This window comes from Protobothrops mucrosquamatus, unplaced genomic scaffold, assembly GCF_001527695.2.
Source record: "Protobothrops mucrosquamatus isolate PMUCROS unplaced genomic scaffold, P.Mucros_1.0 scaffold79, whole genome shotgun sequence".
Classification (NCBI taxonomy): Eukaryota; Metazoa; Chordata; class Lepidosauria; order Squamata; family Viperidae; genus Protobothrops; species Protobothrops mucrosquamatus.
The window spans coordinates 1,526,948-1,546,336 of record NW_015386456.1 but is presented as its reverse complement, the minus strand read 5'-3'; the positions used below and the strand labels follow the sequence as shown (position 1 = coordinate 1,546,336).

The 19,389-nt window shown below is 35.1% G+C and overlaps 1 protein-coding gene across 1 annotated transcript in view; it reads right to left on the bottom strand.

Moving 5' to 3' along the window:
- CHD7 (chromodomain helicase DNA binding protein 7) overlaps positions 1 to 19,389 on the bottom strand; it is a 183,134-nt gene that overhangs the window by 35,422 nt on the left and 128,323 nt on the right. The window contains exons 8-15 of the mRNA XM_015812377.1: positions 14,742 to 14,856; positions 10,319 to 10,402; positions 6,981 to 7,118; positions 6,764 to 6,885; positions 6,100 to 6,343; positions 5,098 to 5,274; positions 4,691 to 4,834; positions 2,168 to 2,423 (exon numbers count right to left, since the gene is read on the bottom strand). Coding sequence (XP_015667863.1) covers positions 2,168 to 2,423; positions 4,691 to 4,834; positions 5,098 to 5,274; positions 6,100 to 6,343; positions 6,764 to 6,885; positions 6,981 to 7,118; positions 10,319 to 10,402; positions 14,742 to 14,856 — 1,280 coding nt within the window. The remainder of the gene's footprint in view (positions 1 to 2,167; positions 2,424 to 4,690; positions 4,835 to 5,097; positions 5,275 to 6,099; positions 6,344 to 6,763; positions 6,886 to 6,980; positions 7,119 to 10,318; positions 10,403 to 14,741; positions 14,857 to 19,389) is intronic.

The window sequence follows — 19,389 nt, the reverse complement described above, 5'->3', positions numbered from 1 at the left end:
TCATGGTACCTGCTATCTAGGATATCATTCCCCTCAAGGTGAGATTAGCTGGTGCTCTTCCAAAAATACACTCAAAACTTGGATATGCTTGGGGATCCCAAGGAAGTGAGGAATCTACTAAATGGTTACACTGTATATAATTAAAGTGGAAACAGGGCACATAACTAATGCAAAATATCAGCAAATAGCCCAAGCCTGCAAAGATGAAGTGAGGAAAGCTAAGGCTCAAATGAACTAAGGCTTGTGACAAAAGTCAAAAATAACAAAAAAAAGCCTCTTTCAACATGTAAAAAACAAGAAAAAAATCAAGGAAACAATGGGTCCATTATTGGGAGAAAGTGGCAAGAAGGTGACAAGCAACAGAGAGAAAGCAGAACTGCTTAGCTTGTTTTTTGCATCCATCTTTACACAAAAGGAAAAAACAGTCCAACCTATCAAAAACAGTACCATAAAAAACAGATTAGAAACACAAGTTAAAATAGGCAAGAAAATGGTAAGTGAGCACCTGTCCACCCTAGACGAGTTCAAATCACCAGGACCAGATGGATTACACTCCAAGGCTTAGAAGGAACTGGCAGACGTGATCTCAGAACCACTGAACTATATCTTTCAAAGATCCTGGAGCAGCGGGGAACTACCAGAGGACTGGAAAAGAGCTGATGTAGTTCTCATCTTCAAAAAAGGGGAAAAAAATAGATCCAGGAAACTACAGACCTATCAGACTGACCTCAATACCTGGGAAGATTCTGGAAAAGAATCAAGCAACGAATCAGCGAACATCTAGAAGCAAACAAAATCATTACCAAAAGCCAACATGGGTTTGTCAAAAACAGATCATGTCAGACAAATCTTATTGCATTCTTTGACCAGGTGACAAAATTAGTGGACCAGGGGAATGCTGTGGATCTAATTTACTTGGACTTCAATAAGGCATTTGATAAAGTAGACCACAACCTAATATTTGATAAGACAGAAAAAGGTGGATTAGACAGCATCACCACCAGATGGATTCGTAACTGGCTGACCAACCGCACTCAATGTGTAGTCCTTAATGGAACTGCATCTACATGGAGAGAAGTATGCAGTGGGATATCCCAAGGTTCTGTTTTAGCCCAATACCCTTCAACATCTTCATCAATGATTTGGATGAGGGGATAGATAGGGAACTCATCAAATGTGCAGATAGCACCAAGCTGGCAGGAATAGCCAACACTCCAGAAGATAGCTTAAGATACAGAAGGATCTTGACAGACTTGAACATTGAGCGCTATCTAACAAAATGAAATTCAATGGTGAAAAAAGGAAGGTTCTACATTTGGCAAGAAAAACCAAACACACTAGTATAGGTGGTCCCTGGCTCAATAGTAGTAACTGTGAGAGGGATCTTAGAGTCCTAGTGGACAATCACTTAAATATGAGCTGCAGTGCACTGCAGCCAAAAGAGGAATAGAATCAAAATCACATGAAGTGTTAATACCACTTTACAATGCCTTAGTAAGACACTTGGAATACTGCATCCAGTTTTGGTTGCCATGATGTAAAAAACGATGTTGAGACTCTAGAAAAAGTGCAAAGACCAACAAAGATGATTAGGGAACTGGAGGCTAAAACATATAAATAATGGTTGCTGGAATTGGATGTATTTAGTTTAATGAAAAGAAGGACTAGGGGTGACATGATATCAGTGTTCCAATATCTCAGGGGTTGCCACAAAGAAGAGGCAGTCAAGCTATTCTCCAAAGCACTTGAATGCAGGACAAGAAGCAATGGATGGAAACTAATCAAGGAGAGAAACAACCTAGAATTAAGGAGAAATTTCCTAACAGTTAGAACAATTAATCAGTGGAACAACTTGCCTCCAGAAGTTGTGAATGCTCCAACACTGGATGTTTTTAAAAAGGGACTGTACAACCATTTGTTTGAAATAGTATAGGGTTTTCTGCCTGAGCAGGGGGTTGGACTGGAAGACCTCTAAGGTCTCTTCCAACTCTGTTATTCTGTAAAGAGCACTTTCTGTTTTCAATTTGTTGGAAGGTTGTGATTGTTAGTTGTGTTTTAACTGTGTAAGCTACCAAGAGTCATATGCAAGTGAAATGGGCAGCCATTATAAACAGATAACTATAGTTCTTACAAAACTTTTTTGTAAAATAAGAGAAAATCAGCATACCATTTATAAGGTATGGATGGTTGCAGCATTTTCTCAGTTCCATCATAGTGTTTAACAGATTAGGAACATTTGCTTGGCCACCTCCTTTTGACAAAAATGCAAAATTCTTTTCAAGAATAGCTCTGTAGTATTTTTTCTGAATGTTTGTCAATTCAACTTCAATAATCGTTTCTTCCTTGGGTGCCAGGTTCTTCTCCACATCTTCTTTCAGCCGTCTTAACATCATTGGTTTTAAAATTGCTTGAAGTTTCTGAACCTGATAAAATAAATGTTTATATTACAATTTTCAATTCCTATTATAAATATCCTTATATATTATGTATATCTTCCCATAATTTCCTATTATGCTGCAATTTTGGGGAAAATAAAAATATTTCCATAATTACTATTATCATTTATAAACAGTGTTTACAGAATAACTTTATTACAGTAAGAATAACTTCATTACAGTAAATGCTCTATTTAACAGATAATTTGGGGAAATGAGTTTCTGTTAAATCCAAATATTCATTAAATCAGAATTTACATCATTTGCATAATTATATAATTGACATGACTGGTGTAATTTGCAGTAAAACCCCAATTTAATAGAAACATGCTTGCTACAATGCACATTATCCTGTTAATGGAATGACTTCTGAACTAAACATTTGTCCTATTTATAGCAAGTCTGGTAAAAAGTTATCTTTTAAACAGATTATTTACTATATCAACATGTACTAAAACATTGTAGTAACTAACATAGATAATTCAAACACTCAGAGCAATTAAAATGCATTAAAATTGTTATATGACTAAAGACATTTTTAATTGTATTAGATTTAATCATGCCAATATTTTTCAAAATGAATAATTAAATTATAATAAATAAAAAGGCCCATGTGATACAATAGTGCAGACAAATCCTTGTTCATTACACACTATATTTATTAAACAATATATTATCTTTCTTCTTCTCCAATATAATTTTATATTGCTATCATATGAGCTAAAATATTAGTAATATTTTTGCATACTTTATTTAAAAAACCTATTTATCAGGTTTCTTCGATCTAATGATCTCCAGATGTACTCAATTAACAGCTGAATTTCTAGCTGACATTGTTCAAATGTTTTAAATGCTATAAAACTGAAGTCTGTTTTTAAATACTTGGTATTATTTTTCTTTGTCTTTTACATATCACTGTAAGTATTAATACATTTTAAATAATAGGCTGACTATTATATTTCAGTAAAGTCACTAAATAGTTTACATTTACCCAGAATTTCTTTAAAAATTAGAAAAAAAATGTTTTAAGTTTAAATTTATTTTTGACAATAATAAAGTGTAAAACCTACTGGAGGTAAAATAGTTTGGTTCAAATAAAAACAAAATGTTACTCTAATGGAAGGTCTTTTTCAAAATTGGTGACTATTATTTTTTAATGTTTCTTTAATATTTCAAAAACTAAATTAGAACTGTATTTTTCAGCATAATGTTATGCAGTTTTATCCGGATGTAGAGCATCAAATATGAAGATCAATGGGATTTACTTGCAGATACAGTAAATGTATTTTGAATGGCTACGTACTACGTACCAATCTGGGATCACCATAGCATACTGTTAAAATAATTTTATTCAAAACAAATGCAAGCAATATTCTAACATTGCTTTTCTTAATTCCATAAAAGAGAAATGAGTCTCTTTCTGTCCTTCCTTTTTTGTCCTTGAAATGAGACACTTCATGTTAAACTGAAAACTTCATTCCTGGTTGCTCAGATTTAGCTGGCCTTTGAGACCAGTAATTGGAGAAATTTCATAGTATGCAATATTACCTGGGGTGGTGGTGGGGGTGTTTGTTTTGACTAGAGAACAAGTATACAATACATTTCAATGGTGTCATCTGCACTGTAGATATTAAAAAGTGTCTGTCCTGGAAACTTGTCCAGATATTTCTGAACAGAAGCTTCAAAAGAACACATTAAGAGAAGGTTTATTTCTACGAGCTCCTGCATGCATACAGGAGTGGGGGTTGATAGAAACAGCCCATGCCTCCTTTCCCCTCTCCCCATGATGAAGCATACTGTATACACTGAAATAAAAAGCAGCACCAATATACCAATTTTTCAAACTGAGGAAGAGGGAAAACTGACCGATTCTTCTCAAAAGGTTAGGTTTCAGAAAAGGTTTGCCTTATGTTATCCATCTATTTACATTTATGATTACTCTAAGAAGGAATCATGAGGACTTCTAGAACATTTTACTAAAAAGTATTCTCCATGTCTGCCTGATATAATGTTTTGAGCTTTCTGATACAATGCTTTGAGCTTTTTTCTAGTTTTGTGTACTGCCCAGAGTGTACATTGAAGTTGGGTGGCATAGATAGGTAGATAGGTAGGTATGTAGGTATGTAGGTGGGTAGACACAGAGACAGACAAATATAAGAAATTATTTTGCTTACTTTTCTTGTCTCATTACTTTTTTTTGTACCAACTGACATTATTTTTATACAATTGGAAAAATATATTGTGGAATAATTTACCTGTTCCTCAGTTTTTAGATCACCGAATTCTTGCATGAAAGTGGTTTCTGAAGGAAAACGACTTGGTTCCAAGAAATGGAGCAAGCTAAAAAGCTCTTCTACAGTATTTTGCAAAGGAGTGCCTGTTAGAAGCACTTTGTGTTCCTGCAAAAAATAAGAGAACAAAAACTTTCAAATGTATTTATTAAAATTTTATGCTACCCATCTACAAGCGAAGATTTCAATCTGTTTCATGTCCATTTTTTCCTACTGCATTTTAGATATTATCAATGGATTCTCTAAAGTGTGCAAATGAATTATAGGTGTTTCATAGCATTCTCTTAAGCAGGAAAATGTTAACAAAACTGGAATTCAAATGGACAGAATTAAAAGACTTTTCTTTGAGATTTAAGAATATCAGTACCCACCAGGTCCATCATTTTGAGCCCTTCTAGCAGCTTACAATTTCTGTTCTTCAGCCTGTGAGCTTCATCAATGATCACACATCGCCACGGAATGTTACGGAGCTCAGGACAATCAGTCAAAATCATTTCAAATGTTGTAATGATGGCATGAAATCTGTATGATCCTTTAATTGCACGACCCTAAAAGCATAGAGATTATTATGTAATTATTATATATGGTTAAAACAACCTTATGCATGGTTCAAATGCTTTCTTTCAAAACAAAAACATTTACTGACTAATGATAATAGAATTGTGGATAATATCTAAATCCTGCTCTTAAATCCAAAGAGTTTACTTTGGAAACTGAAAGTCACTGTAATATTGTGGATTCTTTATAAATGTTACCAACAGTACCAAATATTCTATGGAATACTGATATTGTGACAATGTGGGAAGAGAACCATATTAATAACTTGGATTTGCATAAACAATCTGCCTTCTCCCAACTCCACTCACAATAATATTTTACTTTTATTTTATTTATTAAATTTATATACCACCCATCTAGCCTAGAGGCAACTCTAAGTGGCTTATAGAGTAAAAACATCAAAGTAAAACTTTAAAATATTAAGGTCATAAATATAAATATTAACATTAATATTATATTTATATCCTGATGAAAGAAACTGCAGCATACAAAAGCTTCTGCTTTTTAATAAAATATGTTAATTGGAAAAAGTGTTACCAGATTCTTCTAGATTTTTTTGATATGATAGAAAAATGTACTTATAAATTATTCTTAGTTTTGTTTAACAGAATGGAAAAACTGTATTGTGCTGTTTTAAATCCCCTAATTTAGGAAACCTTAATAGAGTAATATTTATGTGTGCAGAATTTATGGAAAACATTTCCTTTTGGCAATGCCTTTTCTAATCCTGATTTTATTTTTTGAAACAATGAAAGGCAATAACCAAGGAGAAATAATTATTTGAAGTCATCTTTTATTACACTAATAACTTTTACCTGTGGGTCTTTGAAGTACATTTCATATGTCTGAATCATCCTTCGACTGGCTTGGCTTCCATGATATACAACAACATTCAACTCTGTCCAGGTACGGAATTCTCTTTCCCAATTGGGGATTGTAGACAATGGGGCAATAACCAAAAATGGACCATGGATTCCTTTTAAATATATCTCATAGAGAAATGTAATGGACTGGATAGTTTTTCCCAATCCCATTTCATCTGCTAAAATGCAGTTGCGTCTGCAATGAATAAATTCTGAAATTATAATTCAGCACCTCATATAAGATTTACAAAACAAATATACTTCCTTATTTATTTGACTGTAAGAATCCAATGTATCATAAGGAAACTTACTTTTAAGAATTAAATAGTGTTAACTCAAACATAATTCTTAAATCAGAAAAAAATACTTCAAGGTTTAATACAAAGTCATGCACAGAAAAAATACACACACACAGGGGGAAATTTGGGGGGAAGAGAGAGATAGAGAAACAGACAGGCAGACAGACACAGAGAAACAGAGACAGAGAGAGAGAGACAGAGGGAAGTTGGTATTTTATTAATCAGATCATTAAAATACCCTGTATTTTAAAATATTTAGGGATATTAAATTTGAACAGTCAAACTATACTGTTTTACAATGAATGCGTGTTACATACGTGTTATACCAGTTGAAAAGAAGCCAGTTTACTCCTTCCAACTGGTATTCCCTGAGTTTGTTGTTGTTTTTATATTCTCTGGAACATTCTGATTTCTTCCAGTCATCAGCAGGAGGTCGCTCCTATTTCAAATACAACAAATCATATTAGTGGTTTACACAAACCACATTATTAAGCTACTATTAAGAAACATTTTCAATAGAAAGCTAAATCTTACCACACGTTCTGTTTCTGGCTCCCTAGCCACTAGTCTCTCATATTCTTCAATCTTAGCTTGATCTATGTCTTGCTTTAATTCCCATGTGCTGTCTTCATATGGAAGTGAACACCATTTCACCAAATAATGAGTCACAGGCTTTTTTTAGGGAAAAAACAAACAAAATAATTATATGAAAGTCAATGAATATGATCAATAGCATTGGAATTTTGTAAACTAAATAAAACTTAGCATGTTTCATTGAACTTCTATTTTTAATGTAAAAACAGCACATAAATTGAGAAAGTATTTTGTCACATCACTTTTAAAGTTACTGATTGCTAACCTATAATTGCAATTCTTAGAGTAACCATGTGTGAATTCACCGATGCCTGACCTTATGGAAAACTAAATAAGGGGCTCTCAGAAGAATACACAAACTTCATTAGTAAGTGTGCTGAATCAATAAGGAAAGTGGTTTTCCAAGAGAGCAGTTGCAATGAGTATGGAACCAGAAGTTCAAATGGTTTTGAAATGGGCCAGGGTGAGCACAATAGAAAGATTCCAAGACAGCATAATAAATAACTGAGGTAGAAAAACACTTGAACTGCTTAACAGTAATCCTTATAAAAGTTTGGCAATTAAAAACCATACCCCTGTTAAGTTGAAACTACAGCTAGATTTTTTCTTTTCTCTTTTTCTTTAAATTTCAACAAAAATGTAGCCGAGTTCTCTCTGAAGGCTCTAGCAAGCTCTATTTTTAAGCATAAGTTTTCTGTGTAGAATGTTTTGTGAAATCTCACATGTGTTCTCCTGCAGGTGAGAAACATGAAACTGATCATTTCCAAGCCACATATCTGAGCGTCATCACATCTGGATGAACCATTTTTTTCTCCCCTTCAATCGTGTGCAATTCTTGGAAATTGCCTGGACAAATCCCTGCCTGCTTTTTTGGGAAGGTTTTTCAGAAGTAGCCATTGGATGGATACATATACATATCAATACATACCCAATATATAATAAGTAGCTCTATCTATCTCAGGGGTCCCCAACCCCTGGTCCTTAGACCGGTCCCGGTTCGTGGCATGCCAGCAACCAGTCCACACAAACAAGCAAAGCTCCATCTGTGGGATGCAGGCAGCACACAAAACCACACCCCCTCCGGTCTGCAGAAAAACCTCTCTCCACTGTAACTGGTCACTGATGCCCAAAAGGGTGGGGATCTCTGATCTATCTAATTTGAAAGTCTGAAAAAAAATCACCCAAATGGGAGAATGAGTAGGGTGCTCAATCTAGACTATTTTTAATAGTCCCTTATTTTGTATCAGAAGAAACTTGAAAGTTGATGTGCCTTGAATATTCTTAGATGTTCCACTTAGTTTATATAATTATGAGAGTCTTCCTTATTTAAGGGCACTGCACTTGCCATAATGATATTGTATTCCCCACCAAGTGTTTGAAGCATTGGTATCTATTATCCATAGAAAAGGGGTACAAAAACCCAAGAAGAATCCATAAAATTGTAGGGGAATGAGCATATGAAGAAATTATAGAAGACTGTGATATTTATAATATTGATAGTGTGTTGCCTCTAAAAGATGTGGAAAGTTCAGATAAGAGAGATCTGCTCCAATTAATGAAGGAATTTATACTGGACTATACAACAACAAATCTTAAGTGAGGCCACAAACGTCTTCTATAGAAAACAAATCAGGAAGCCCACCACTATCAGGTAGTACATTTCTCTACAAGATTAGAAAAGGGAAACTATAGTAATAAAGTGATATAGGTGTTACGGCGAATATTTGCAGGACCAAATGCAAAATTGGAATTGAGGAAAAACCAATAAACAAATTTTGGATTGTTATAATTTGCAAAGTCCATTTCAAAATAAAAACAAAAAATAACAAAAACCCACACAAGATGAACTGCCAAGAACTATCACTGGAACATTGAAAACATAAATGTTCTTTGAACCAAAGCCAAAATTCTGCTATAGAAGATGCTCTGGAATACACAAGTCTCCTGCCAAAAACCTTAGATCTGAATTCTGTGTAGTACGGGCTACTATGCACAAGGAGACTATGTATAGTAAACTACAATGCCCACAATGAATAAGATGATGTAACACTTTAAAATAATGAAAGGTTTTTCTAAATATTGAACTTAGTAAAATTATTTTCCCCACAGATTTAAAAATAAATAATACATTCTAACTCTTAAACTTTTTTCTCTCATGATCCTCCCCACTTTTAAAAACCATGTAGGAGCTCAAAAGAGCTTGATTTATATGGGTGATATTTCAATATTTACTGAATTAAAAATTAAAACTGACACATTCACTGCTGCTACTGATTCTCACAATTATTTGATGGGGTTTTAGTTTATATTACTAAAATTCTCATGTCTTTAACTGGGTGAAACAGTATATCATGGAGCAACAACTTTTAAATCAAGGTACCTCAGATGGGCTATCTTACAGAATATGTCCAAAATCTATATATATTTAATTACATTTTCATTTTATGTGAAACTTTTATAGGAAAAACAATAAAAATAAGTTATATTCAAAAAGCAAATATAATAGTATTACTACATAAGCCAAACTTTAAAAATTCCTTGACACACAAATGCTGTGTGTTACAAAATAAAATTTTGATATTATTACAAAGTTATCTTCCTCTTCATTTTCTATTCCCATATTTTACATATTGTTGTGACATATTGGTATCATTCATAAAAATTGATATAGAAACATTTTGTCCAGGTGAAAGATATGAATGTTCAAGTACAGGTAATCTTTAAACTTACAACCATAATAGAGATTGTCCATCATGATTGTAAGTTGTGACAGTTGTAAAACAGGTCAGTCATGTGACTCAATTTTACAACTTTTTCTGATATCATTAAATCAACTCTGTGGTCATTAAGTGGACCAATGGTTTGCTAAGAGCCTGGTTTTGCTAAAAACCGAAAGTAAAAACCTTTAGTTTTTCAGCAAAACTATCTTAAATTACGGTCACATGACTGCAGGATGCTGCAAATGGTTATCAATGAGACCCAGATGCTGAGCACCCGAAGTTCAGTCACATGATTGTGACCATCAGAGCTTCAAATCTGGGTTGTAAGTAACTTCCCCATAGATCCATTGTAACTTCAAATGGCTATTAAGCAACCAATTGTTAAGACGAGGACCACCTGCAGTATAATTTAAAAATTAATACATATCCAAAAATGTAACAGAAACACCCACTACAATAAATGAAAATGAAAATAGTTTTAGCAATGTATGTCATACTTCATTTTAATTTACTAGCAAACAAGTGCATTTTTAAAAATAAATAAATAAATAAACTCACCTCTCCATTATCATCTTTGCTATGTGAAATATCCATTATTCGGTCAACTTCAACATAATCTGGATTAAAAAGTTCATCATCTATCTATTCAAGAGCAAGCATGGATAAAGGGGAAAAAAACAGTAAATAAAACAGTAGGTACACTGTAATACAAAATGCATGTTTGGTAAACTAGCTGAAGTGCAACAATCCAAAATGATAGCTTTTCTGAGGGAATTGAAAAGTTCTTTCACTTTGTTAACTGGGCCTCTTAATTACGATGTAAAACATTTTATCATGCAAGAATGTTTAGGAATAGGAATGTTTAGGGATATTTTAAATGAAGTGGGAAATTATGATTCACTAATGAACAGCTTAAAGAGTTTATAGTAAATGATGTATTTAGCATTCTTGAAGTTTGAAGCTTGCAGTATAGAAGTTGGAACTATGAAAACTAAATGCTGCAGAAATATACTTCAGAAGTCACCTAATTACTGTTCAAATCATATTCAGAAATCATTATTCCTGAAGAATATTTCCTACTTTCTTACTTTATCTTGGCAATGATCTTATTTTTGATATGTTCTTAACTATACGTGAGAACTGCTGTATGATCATGTACAAATCAAATCTATTATAAATACATACTTTTCCCACTTATATGGAGGGGTGTGGTGTGGTGGTTTTCCCTGTTCAATCAATGATTCACAGAGACTGCCTGGACAAGTCCCTGCAGTTTTCTTGGTAAGGTTTTTCAGAAGTGTTTTGCTATTGCCTTCTTCCTAGGGCTGACAGAAGGTGACAAGCCCAAGGTCACCCAGCTGGGTTTGTGCCTAAGGCATGGGTATCAAACTCACGGCATCATGTGTCGTGATGTATCGCGGCTTTTTTTGCATTGCCAGAGCTGGGGTGGGCACAGCCTCCATATGATGCAACCGACCCACGGGCTGGCAGTTTGACACCCCTGGCCTAAGGCAAGACTATAACTCACTGTCTCCTGGTTTCTAGTATGAAGCCTTAACAACTACACCATACTAGCTCTTGTGTGCTTATTGGTATAAGGTAACAGGCAAACACAGATAGCACTTTTTGAATACCATATTTTTCCGTCTATAAGACGCACCCTTGTATAAGATGCTCTGGCATGAGAGTTTCTCTGCACCAATCAGCTGTTCGGCGGAGCAGCAAACAGCTGAGCCGGCAAATCCGGAAGTTCGGCTGGCCGACAATCTTGCCCCCTCCCCCCTCCCGTTAGTGGCAAGCCCACAGGGGCTTGACACCTGCACCAGGCAGCATGGCAACCCACACAGGCATGCCCTGGGCTGCAGAGGTTACCATTATTTTTCCGTGTATAAGACACTGCACTTATATAAGACGCACCTGATTTTTAAACAGGGTGTTTTCAGGGAAAAATAGCGTCTTATACATGGAAAAATATGGTAAGTGAAAGGTTCAAGGATTTTCAGATACATTATTTTAATTGTTGGATTGGCATATTCTAAAGACAAAGATCTCGCCAATCAGTTTTGGATGGCTATTTAGTCATTGCTTGATATATCTCTTACATAGCAGCTAACTTGATCCATTAATAGTTACTTCTAAGTATCCTTTCCACTAACTTTCCACTATGAAATCTGATGTCCTATAGATCACAGATAGATGGAAAAATATGGTATTTCAGAAGAAAACGGAGCATACAGATTCTCTTGATTCATGCCAAATCTAATCAAATTGTAACTTCTTTTTAATTGATTATACCATGAAACTGGGGGGAAAAACCACCCAGAAAAACTATTTTGGATAGCAAATGGTGTTTTAAATTGGACTGTCTCTAAAAAAATTAATCAACTTATTACAGTGAGTTAGCTACTTATTTACAGAAAAAAGTGTATTATTCCATCACGACTGAGGAATTATTTGAATTCCTAACTCATGATGAAATAATACATTTCTCTACAAATTAAATAGCTAATATGGGTTGATTAATTAAGCTGTTATGTAGCCCTGTTAATGTGGATTAACTTTGTTCATTCTCACCTGCTGATTAAAATGAGGAATTTATGAAGCTGCCTATAAGGAGAAGCCATTGACATCCCACTTTGACAAAGCTAGTTGGGAACATCTAAGTCTCACGCCTTTTTTCAGACATAGAAAAATGCTGAAAAATCCAAAACATTTTGTACTATCTTGGTCTAAAAAGAGATTTATAATAAAGGTGGGATAAAATGAAATAAGAATATTAAAATTGCTTCAACATCATGACAGCATAAATATCTATCATGCTTCAAGTCATGATCTTGAAGCAGTTTAATATTATTACATATGAATATGTATAAATATATGCCCCTGAGGTGAGACCCATTTGGCCTTCTGAAAGAGCTTGAAGATACTGGATTGAGGCCCTAATCGGGGTGTGGAATTCTGGAAGTGGCTAATGGATTACATAACAAACCACCTCCTCCCTGTGCTCACCTCTCCATCTTGGTTAATTTAATTTTAACTGAATTTTAAATTTAGGATCTCTATTTATTGTTTTAATGTTTTATATGGCACTTTTATTGAATGATTGTAAGCTGCCTAGAGTTGCCTTTGGAGAAATGGGTGGCACATAAATCCAGTAAGAAAGAAAGTTAAGTAAATAAATAAGCATGCAAGCAAATAACGTATTTCTTTATTAACTGTCTAGACTCTAAAAGATGACCATAATCTCTAAAAGTTTCCATGTAATCATGAAAAAAACCACTCTCTTGGCAACAAAGCATTCTGCTCATTATGGGATGGTTTATAATAGAGGACACAGTTTATCAAACATAGCAATCTCAAATTAAGGGTTTAATAGGAAATAATTGGCCTCTTGAACATGAAAAATGAAAGAAAATTGGTATAATTTAGTAAAAAAAATAATCTCCAGAAAGTACTGCATGTAACATTCTGAACCAGCAATGGTATGTGAATACTCTGTAAATGTAGCATATGTTGCATGTGACTTTATCCTAATTAGAACTGGACTGCCTAGATTAAACTTCAGTTTGTCACCTTCCAGACACCAATTCCATAGACTACTGAGAACAGCACCCAAATAAATCAACATTGCTTATAAAATCTTTAGCTGCTTATGGTCATACTTTGTTTTCAAGCATTGCCTGCAGCTGATATCCAGCTGTTGCTAATTTTCAAGCTCCCCACCAGTTTGATTTACAGATGTACAGAAATCAGACAGGACTTGTAGTCCTACAAACCATATTTACTAGAGATCAGCACAATAAACTCATTCTATCTCTAGAGATTTCTATAGCTTTTGAGACAGAAAGGTGAACAAAAATGCATTAATTTTGGGGTGGTTATATAATTCCATATTTCCTAGAGGGGAACCTCCTGTATCTTTTGGATCACAGTGTGCTGTTTTGTTCCTTCTTCTTTTTCAGTGTAAATACTCAGTCCCAGTGACACTATAAAGTGAGGGGATATTCAGTGTTAACCCATACGCCAGTGAAATTAGATCTTCCCATTATTTCACCTAGATATGGCAGCCATAAAACTCACCATCTACTAACTAAATGAGGTTTCAATACTGAAACATAGTTATCAGGAGTAACTTTGTGGGCAGCTCAGGCTTTATACTAAGTGATAGACAAACCAATATTTAGTCAGTTTGCTTAGAAAAACAACAGGGTTGTAATTAAATATTACATGAAATAAAGTTCAGGATTAACATGTTTTTTGTTCAGATTCCTTTGCTACTTGATTGGACATGAAGATGTATGACACATATTGTTCAGATCGCTAACTTTTCTTTAAGTTTAAGCCTCAGCTAGTTCTACTTTGCTTGAAACAGACTAGACTGAAATTCAGAAATTCTTTGGAAAATATGACAACATTGTAGGGAAGGGGGAAAATTATTTATTTGTATATATATATATCTATAAAACTAGTTCCTTAGAATCATTCAATCATTTTAAAAAAATAATACAATAAAGTCTAAGAATTGCAACAATATAAGAAGTCAGCATAATGAAGTACAATCCAAAATAAATAAATAGATTTAAGACTATTAAAAATCAAGAAAATTTAAATATCAGTTCACTTCAGTAGACTAAGTGCCTAAAAGTATATTTTCAAAATATTTAATAAAAATATTTATCCAGACTTCATAAAGTATTATTAAAAAGGAGCCTACGGGAGACCATCTTTATAATATGGTAGATGTAATCTCTTCAAAGCATATAATTATTTACAGACATATGAAATCCAGAGCTCCTGATTACTGTTTCACTATGATAAGCTAGCACATCATGCACCTGCTTATATTCCAGTTTTCAAAAGAAATTGCAGGTACATTGAATAGATATAATTGATCTTCACTTGATGGAATTATCCATCAAGGATAACTTGATGGATCCTCACTAAAGAACTTAATCCAATTAATATAATAATAAAAATATACCTCTGAAAGGAACTTATTTTGAGTCTGCTTTGCTTTAAATCTTTTAATCTTCTGTTGAATTCTCCTGTCTTTGTCCAGTACTTCCACAGATGCCCATTGACAATGAAGGTAAGAGCTAAAAGAATGAAGAAAAATAATCATAGCACTATTTATCAGCTTAATATTTATGCAAACTGTCTTCATAAAGTAATTGTCTTAAAATTAATACATAAGCTATACAGTTTTATGATATCATTTAGCAATGAATTGCAATGAACATTTTGATTAAATATAGAAGATAGGACACTACATTTCCTCTTTTATTAATATCATCTCCCTAAATATTAAGAAAAAAAATATTTTAGAACTTGATATGTAATAATGTAATAATGTAATAATCATTGTAATGTAATAATGTAATAATGTAATAATGTAATAATCATTGTGACTGGAGAAACAAAGAACACAATTCAAGTGTCAAATTTGCAACATGACATGTCGTGACGTATCGTGCTTTTTTTGCCATTGCCAGCAATGGGGTTGGCGCGGTTTTGCTATGATGCATCTGGCAGTTTGACACTCCTGCTTTAGGTTAACACAATGTTGAATTGAGCTATGACTTAGCTTTGTGATTAATTCAGCTGTTACTTATTCAATAACCTAACTTATAACAGTGATCACCTATTTAAACTAATCTGATGTAAACATTTTAACAGAATAAAAATGTTCCAAGTGAGGTTGATTTAAATCAGATATTGCACAATTAAATATTTTCTTCCACAACTTTTGAGACTGTAGAGCACATTTGAAATTCCTAGAGTTGGCTGTGGGCAACTCAAAAATAATTACAATAACTAAAATAGGGAAAACACCAGAGCTTTATGAGATTCCAAGTTCATACTGTAAGTGTTTTGAAGGCCAACATTTGTAACCACTTGAAAGTGTGTTGAATTATATTTTGCAGGGATCTGTTATGCCAGAATCTTGGAAAGAAGCTAATACTGCTTTATTGTCAAACGAACAAGATTTAATCTAAATTAAGATTTACTCTTGAATTTCATTGCTGAACAATGAATGTACAATATTTACATCNTTTACATCAATACTGGCTGATAGATTAAATAATATTGTACAGGATTTTATTCATGATGATCAATATGGGTTCTTAACCAAATTAAGAGATAATATGAGAACTGTATTGTATATAATAAAGTATCTACAACAACATAATGAGAAGGAACTGGCACTTATTTATTTAGTGCATGATGATTTTAAATTAGCCAGATTACAATTCTAATGCAGAATAGTAGTTTCGCTGTCTGTTTGCTAACTCTGTTTGGTTCACGCTCTCATGTTTCCCAAGATGCACCTCAGGAGGGCGAGCTAGCTCAGATGTGGCTTTCCTGCAGCACCATCCGAGACCCTTTCCCTCCATCAAAGCTGCCTCACAAATGGGCATCACAACTAGGAAGGTTCAGGGCTGGCAGAATTCTGGCCATCTACATAAACTACCAGTTCGTCTCCCTACTGAAGTGTTATCTGCTTATCTACTCACATAGAACATGCTTTCAAACTGTTAGGTGGGCGGAAGCTGAGGTGAGTGATGAGAATTCACCCAGCCATGCAGTGCTAGAATTCGAACCGCTGGAGCAAAGACCATCTCCAGCATCATTAAGCCACTAAGCCATTGTGCCTCCCTGCAAATGGCATTGATTTTTCTGAATACAGAGAAAACCTTTGACAATTTGAATTGGTCTTTTATGTTTAAAGTTATGGAAGATATGGACTCTGGAATTTTTCTTCCTTTTTATTCTGGTCTTCCTGGTGACACTAGTTTAGTTCAACTGTTTTAAAAAGGAGACATCCATACAAACAGAAATGAGCAGTTGGGAGATTTAACAATTATCCACAACACCCATCCCAATGTAACATTGGTTCTACATTGCTCAGAATAAAGGTTTGGCCATAAATTATAAATGATAAAGAAATAAACTTGATACAAACTGTTAAAATATAGTAAGTGCTATGAGCAGTTGGTTAGCAGAAGATGAACCCAATAGGATACGAAAGGGCTGACTCCACCACTTTGAGCTAGAAGGCAAGACTTAAGGCATCTCCCTCTTCTAATATTACAATAATACTTTTCAGTGAGTTTATGTACCACTGTAAGCACTCTATATCAGAGGTCCCCAACTTTTTGGGCACCAGGAACTGGTTCTGTGGAGAGAGGTTTTTCCGCGGACCGGAGAGTGCATGGTTTTATGTGCTGCCTTCATCTCGCGGACGGGGCTTTGCTTGTTTGTGCAGATTGGTTGCTGACATGCCGCAGACTGGTACTGGTCCACGGACCGGGGGTTGGGGACCCCTGCTCTATATGACCCTGGATGGCCCAATATGGCCAAAATCTGTACGTGAGGAGGCAAACCTATCCATTTTATAAAGATAGGTACCTTTTCCTGAAACAATTCTACAAATATTTTTAATCATTGAAATAGATTACACATGTCCAAAACAACTTTTGTAATTTACAATTACAATTAGGAACACACACTTACACACATACACACACATGTGTGTATATGTGTGTGTGGTTCTTTTCTATTACTTAAACAGTGTCATCTTATAGGACCCAAAAACATAGCTATTATGTTGCAGTTCCTGCCCTCTGGAATGATATCCAGTTTCATGTGGCTCCCATCTATACACTGTTGAAGAAACTGTTGAAGACACTAGGAGACCCAGAGAACAAACAGTTTCTTGAACAATGTACAGGTGGGAGCCACATAAAACTCTAGATGTATATCTTTCCAGAGGGCAGGAATTTCAACTTAGTAGCTGTGTATTTTGGGTCCTATAAGATGACACTGCTTAAGTAATAGGATATGAAGTGCCCTTATTCTACTGGACTGAACCAACAGACAGAGATAAATGGAGTTGGGTGGTCCTTCTGACACTCAAGCATAGTGCCTTAAAAGTTTATAAAGTAATAACCAGAACTTTACTCAGACTAGGACATGTCCGTCTAATCCAGGAAAGGGCTCAACTGGTGCATAAGTATATCTATGCAAGGGCACTCTTGGCCATAGCTAATAGGTACTCTTTGAGCAAGAGCTAGAAATCCAAGACAACCTTCCATATTGTGTACAAACTTTGAATGGAGAACTGTAAGTCAGCAATGGATTAGTTCTGAATCTTGGGGGCCCAACTAGACACAACCCTTTGTGTCTTGTCAGGATTGAACCCAAGTCTCATTCCCCACCCCAATCCAGACCTGTACAACCTCCAGGCCTTGGGTCAGGACTTAGACTACATCTTTATACCAGGGTTTGAGATATACAACTGGGTATCTGCACATTGATGATACCTGACCCAAACTGGCAGATGATGTCACTCAGGGGTTTCCATGTAGATGTTAAACAGAAAAGAGAGAAGGTTTTAAGCCCGAGGCACTCACATGTGAGGGATCATGGGCAAGATTTCTCCCTGTCAGCACTGATTGAAAGTGGCCACAGAGAAAGGAGAACTGCTATTTATACCAGAGTTTGAGATATCTAGTAGTGTATTTCAAACCCTGGTATAAAGAGACAGGCCAGCAAGGGCTGCAGGTGGTGCTGAGGAGTGTGGACAGGCCAATGAGAACCTTAGGCTATGCACTGAAGAGTGCAGGCATAGTGGCGTGGATGAGCTAGTGAGAGATACGGGTGGATCAATAGGCGGTGCAGTGGGATGCTGCAGTGGGCATACACTACAGAGTTTGGTCCTATAGATACTGGCTGCTTGTTATGGCTCAGTTACAGTCTAAGTATCTTGAGTAATTTATTCAGGATCATTAGAAAGAAAATCAATGCTGAATAGTTTTCGTTAGGGAGGTATGAATTTTAGGGAAAATGTCCCAAAGATTAACTCTCTTCCCAGACTAAACCCTTGAGAAATGGATTTCAGGCATGCCTTGATCCCCTGGGGAAAAAGGATCCTGCTAACTAATGAAACTCTCTTGGTATTCCTCTCAGGCTGCAGGAGGGTTGCTGCAGTTGGCACAATCCGGTGTCTGCTCCATTAAAGAGAGGGGAAATTCTGGGTGGCCTTTAGCCTGCTTCATTGAAGGCAGGCTTGAAAGTGGCCATGCTTCTCACCTCTTTCATGCTCTGGAGGTATGACAGCACTCTTCCCTTGAAGCTCCTTCCCCCATCTCCTGGGTTATTCTCCCAGTTGGCCATGCAGCCCTCTTAGGTGTAACCTTTTATTCTTAACGCCTAAGATGAATCTGCTTTCCTCTAGAAAGCAGAAGATAAGACTGAAAGGATGGATTACCTCTATAGGACAGGAAAAAAACCTTAAGATCTGCCTTCTAGCCTTATAGTTGAACTATTAAACTTAACAAATTTAAATGTCAATTTCTAGAATGTCATTTTCACTGTAACTGTAGCTGAAATTTACCTTACAGTGATAGTCTGCAGCAGGAACTAAACAACATTGTAGCTATTACATATTTTCAGTCTGGAGTTCTGTCGATATCTAATTACTAGTCTCATGGTTATAAAATTCCAGTTCAACTCATCATTAAATAGTGTATAAAGTAAGACATTATGGATACATCTATTAAAAGCAGAAATATTCCATAAGGACACATGTTCTCCTTCTGAACACTTAAAATTAATATTCGGTATTG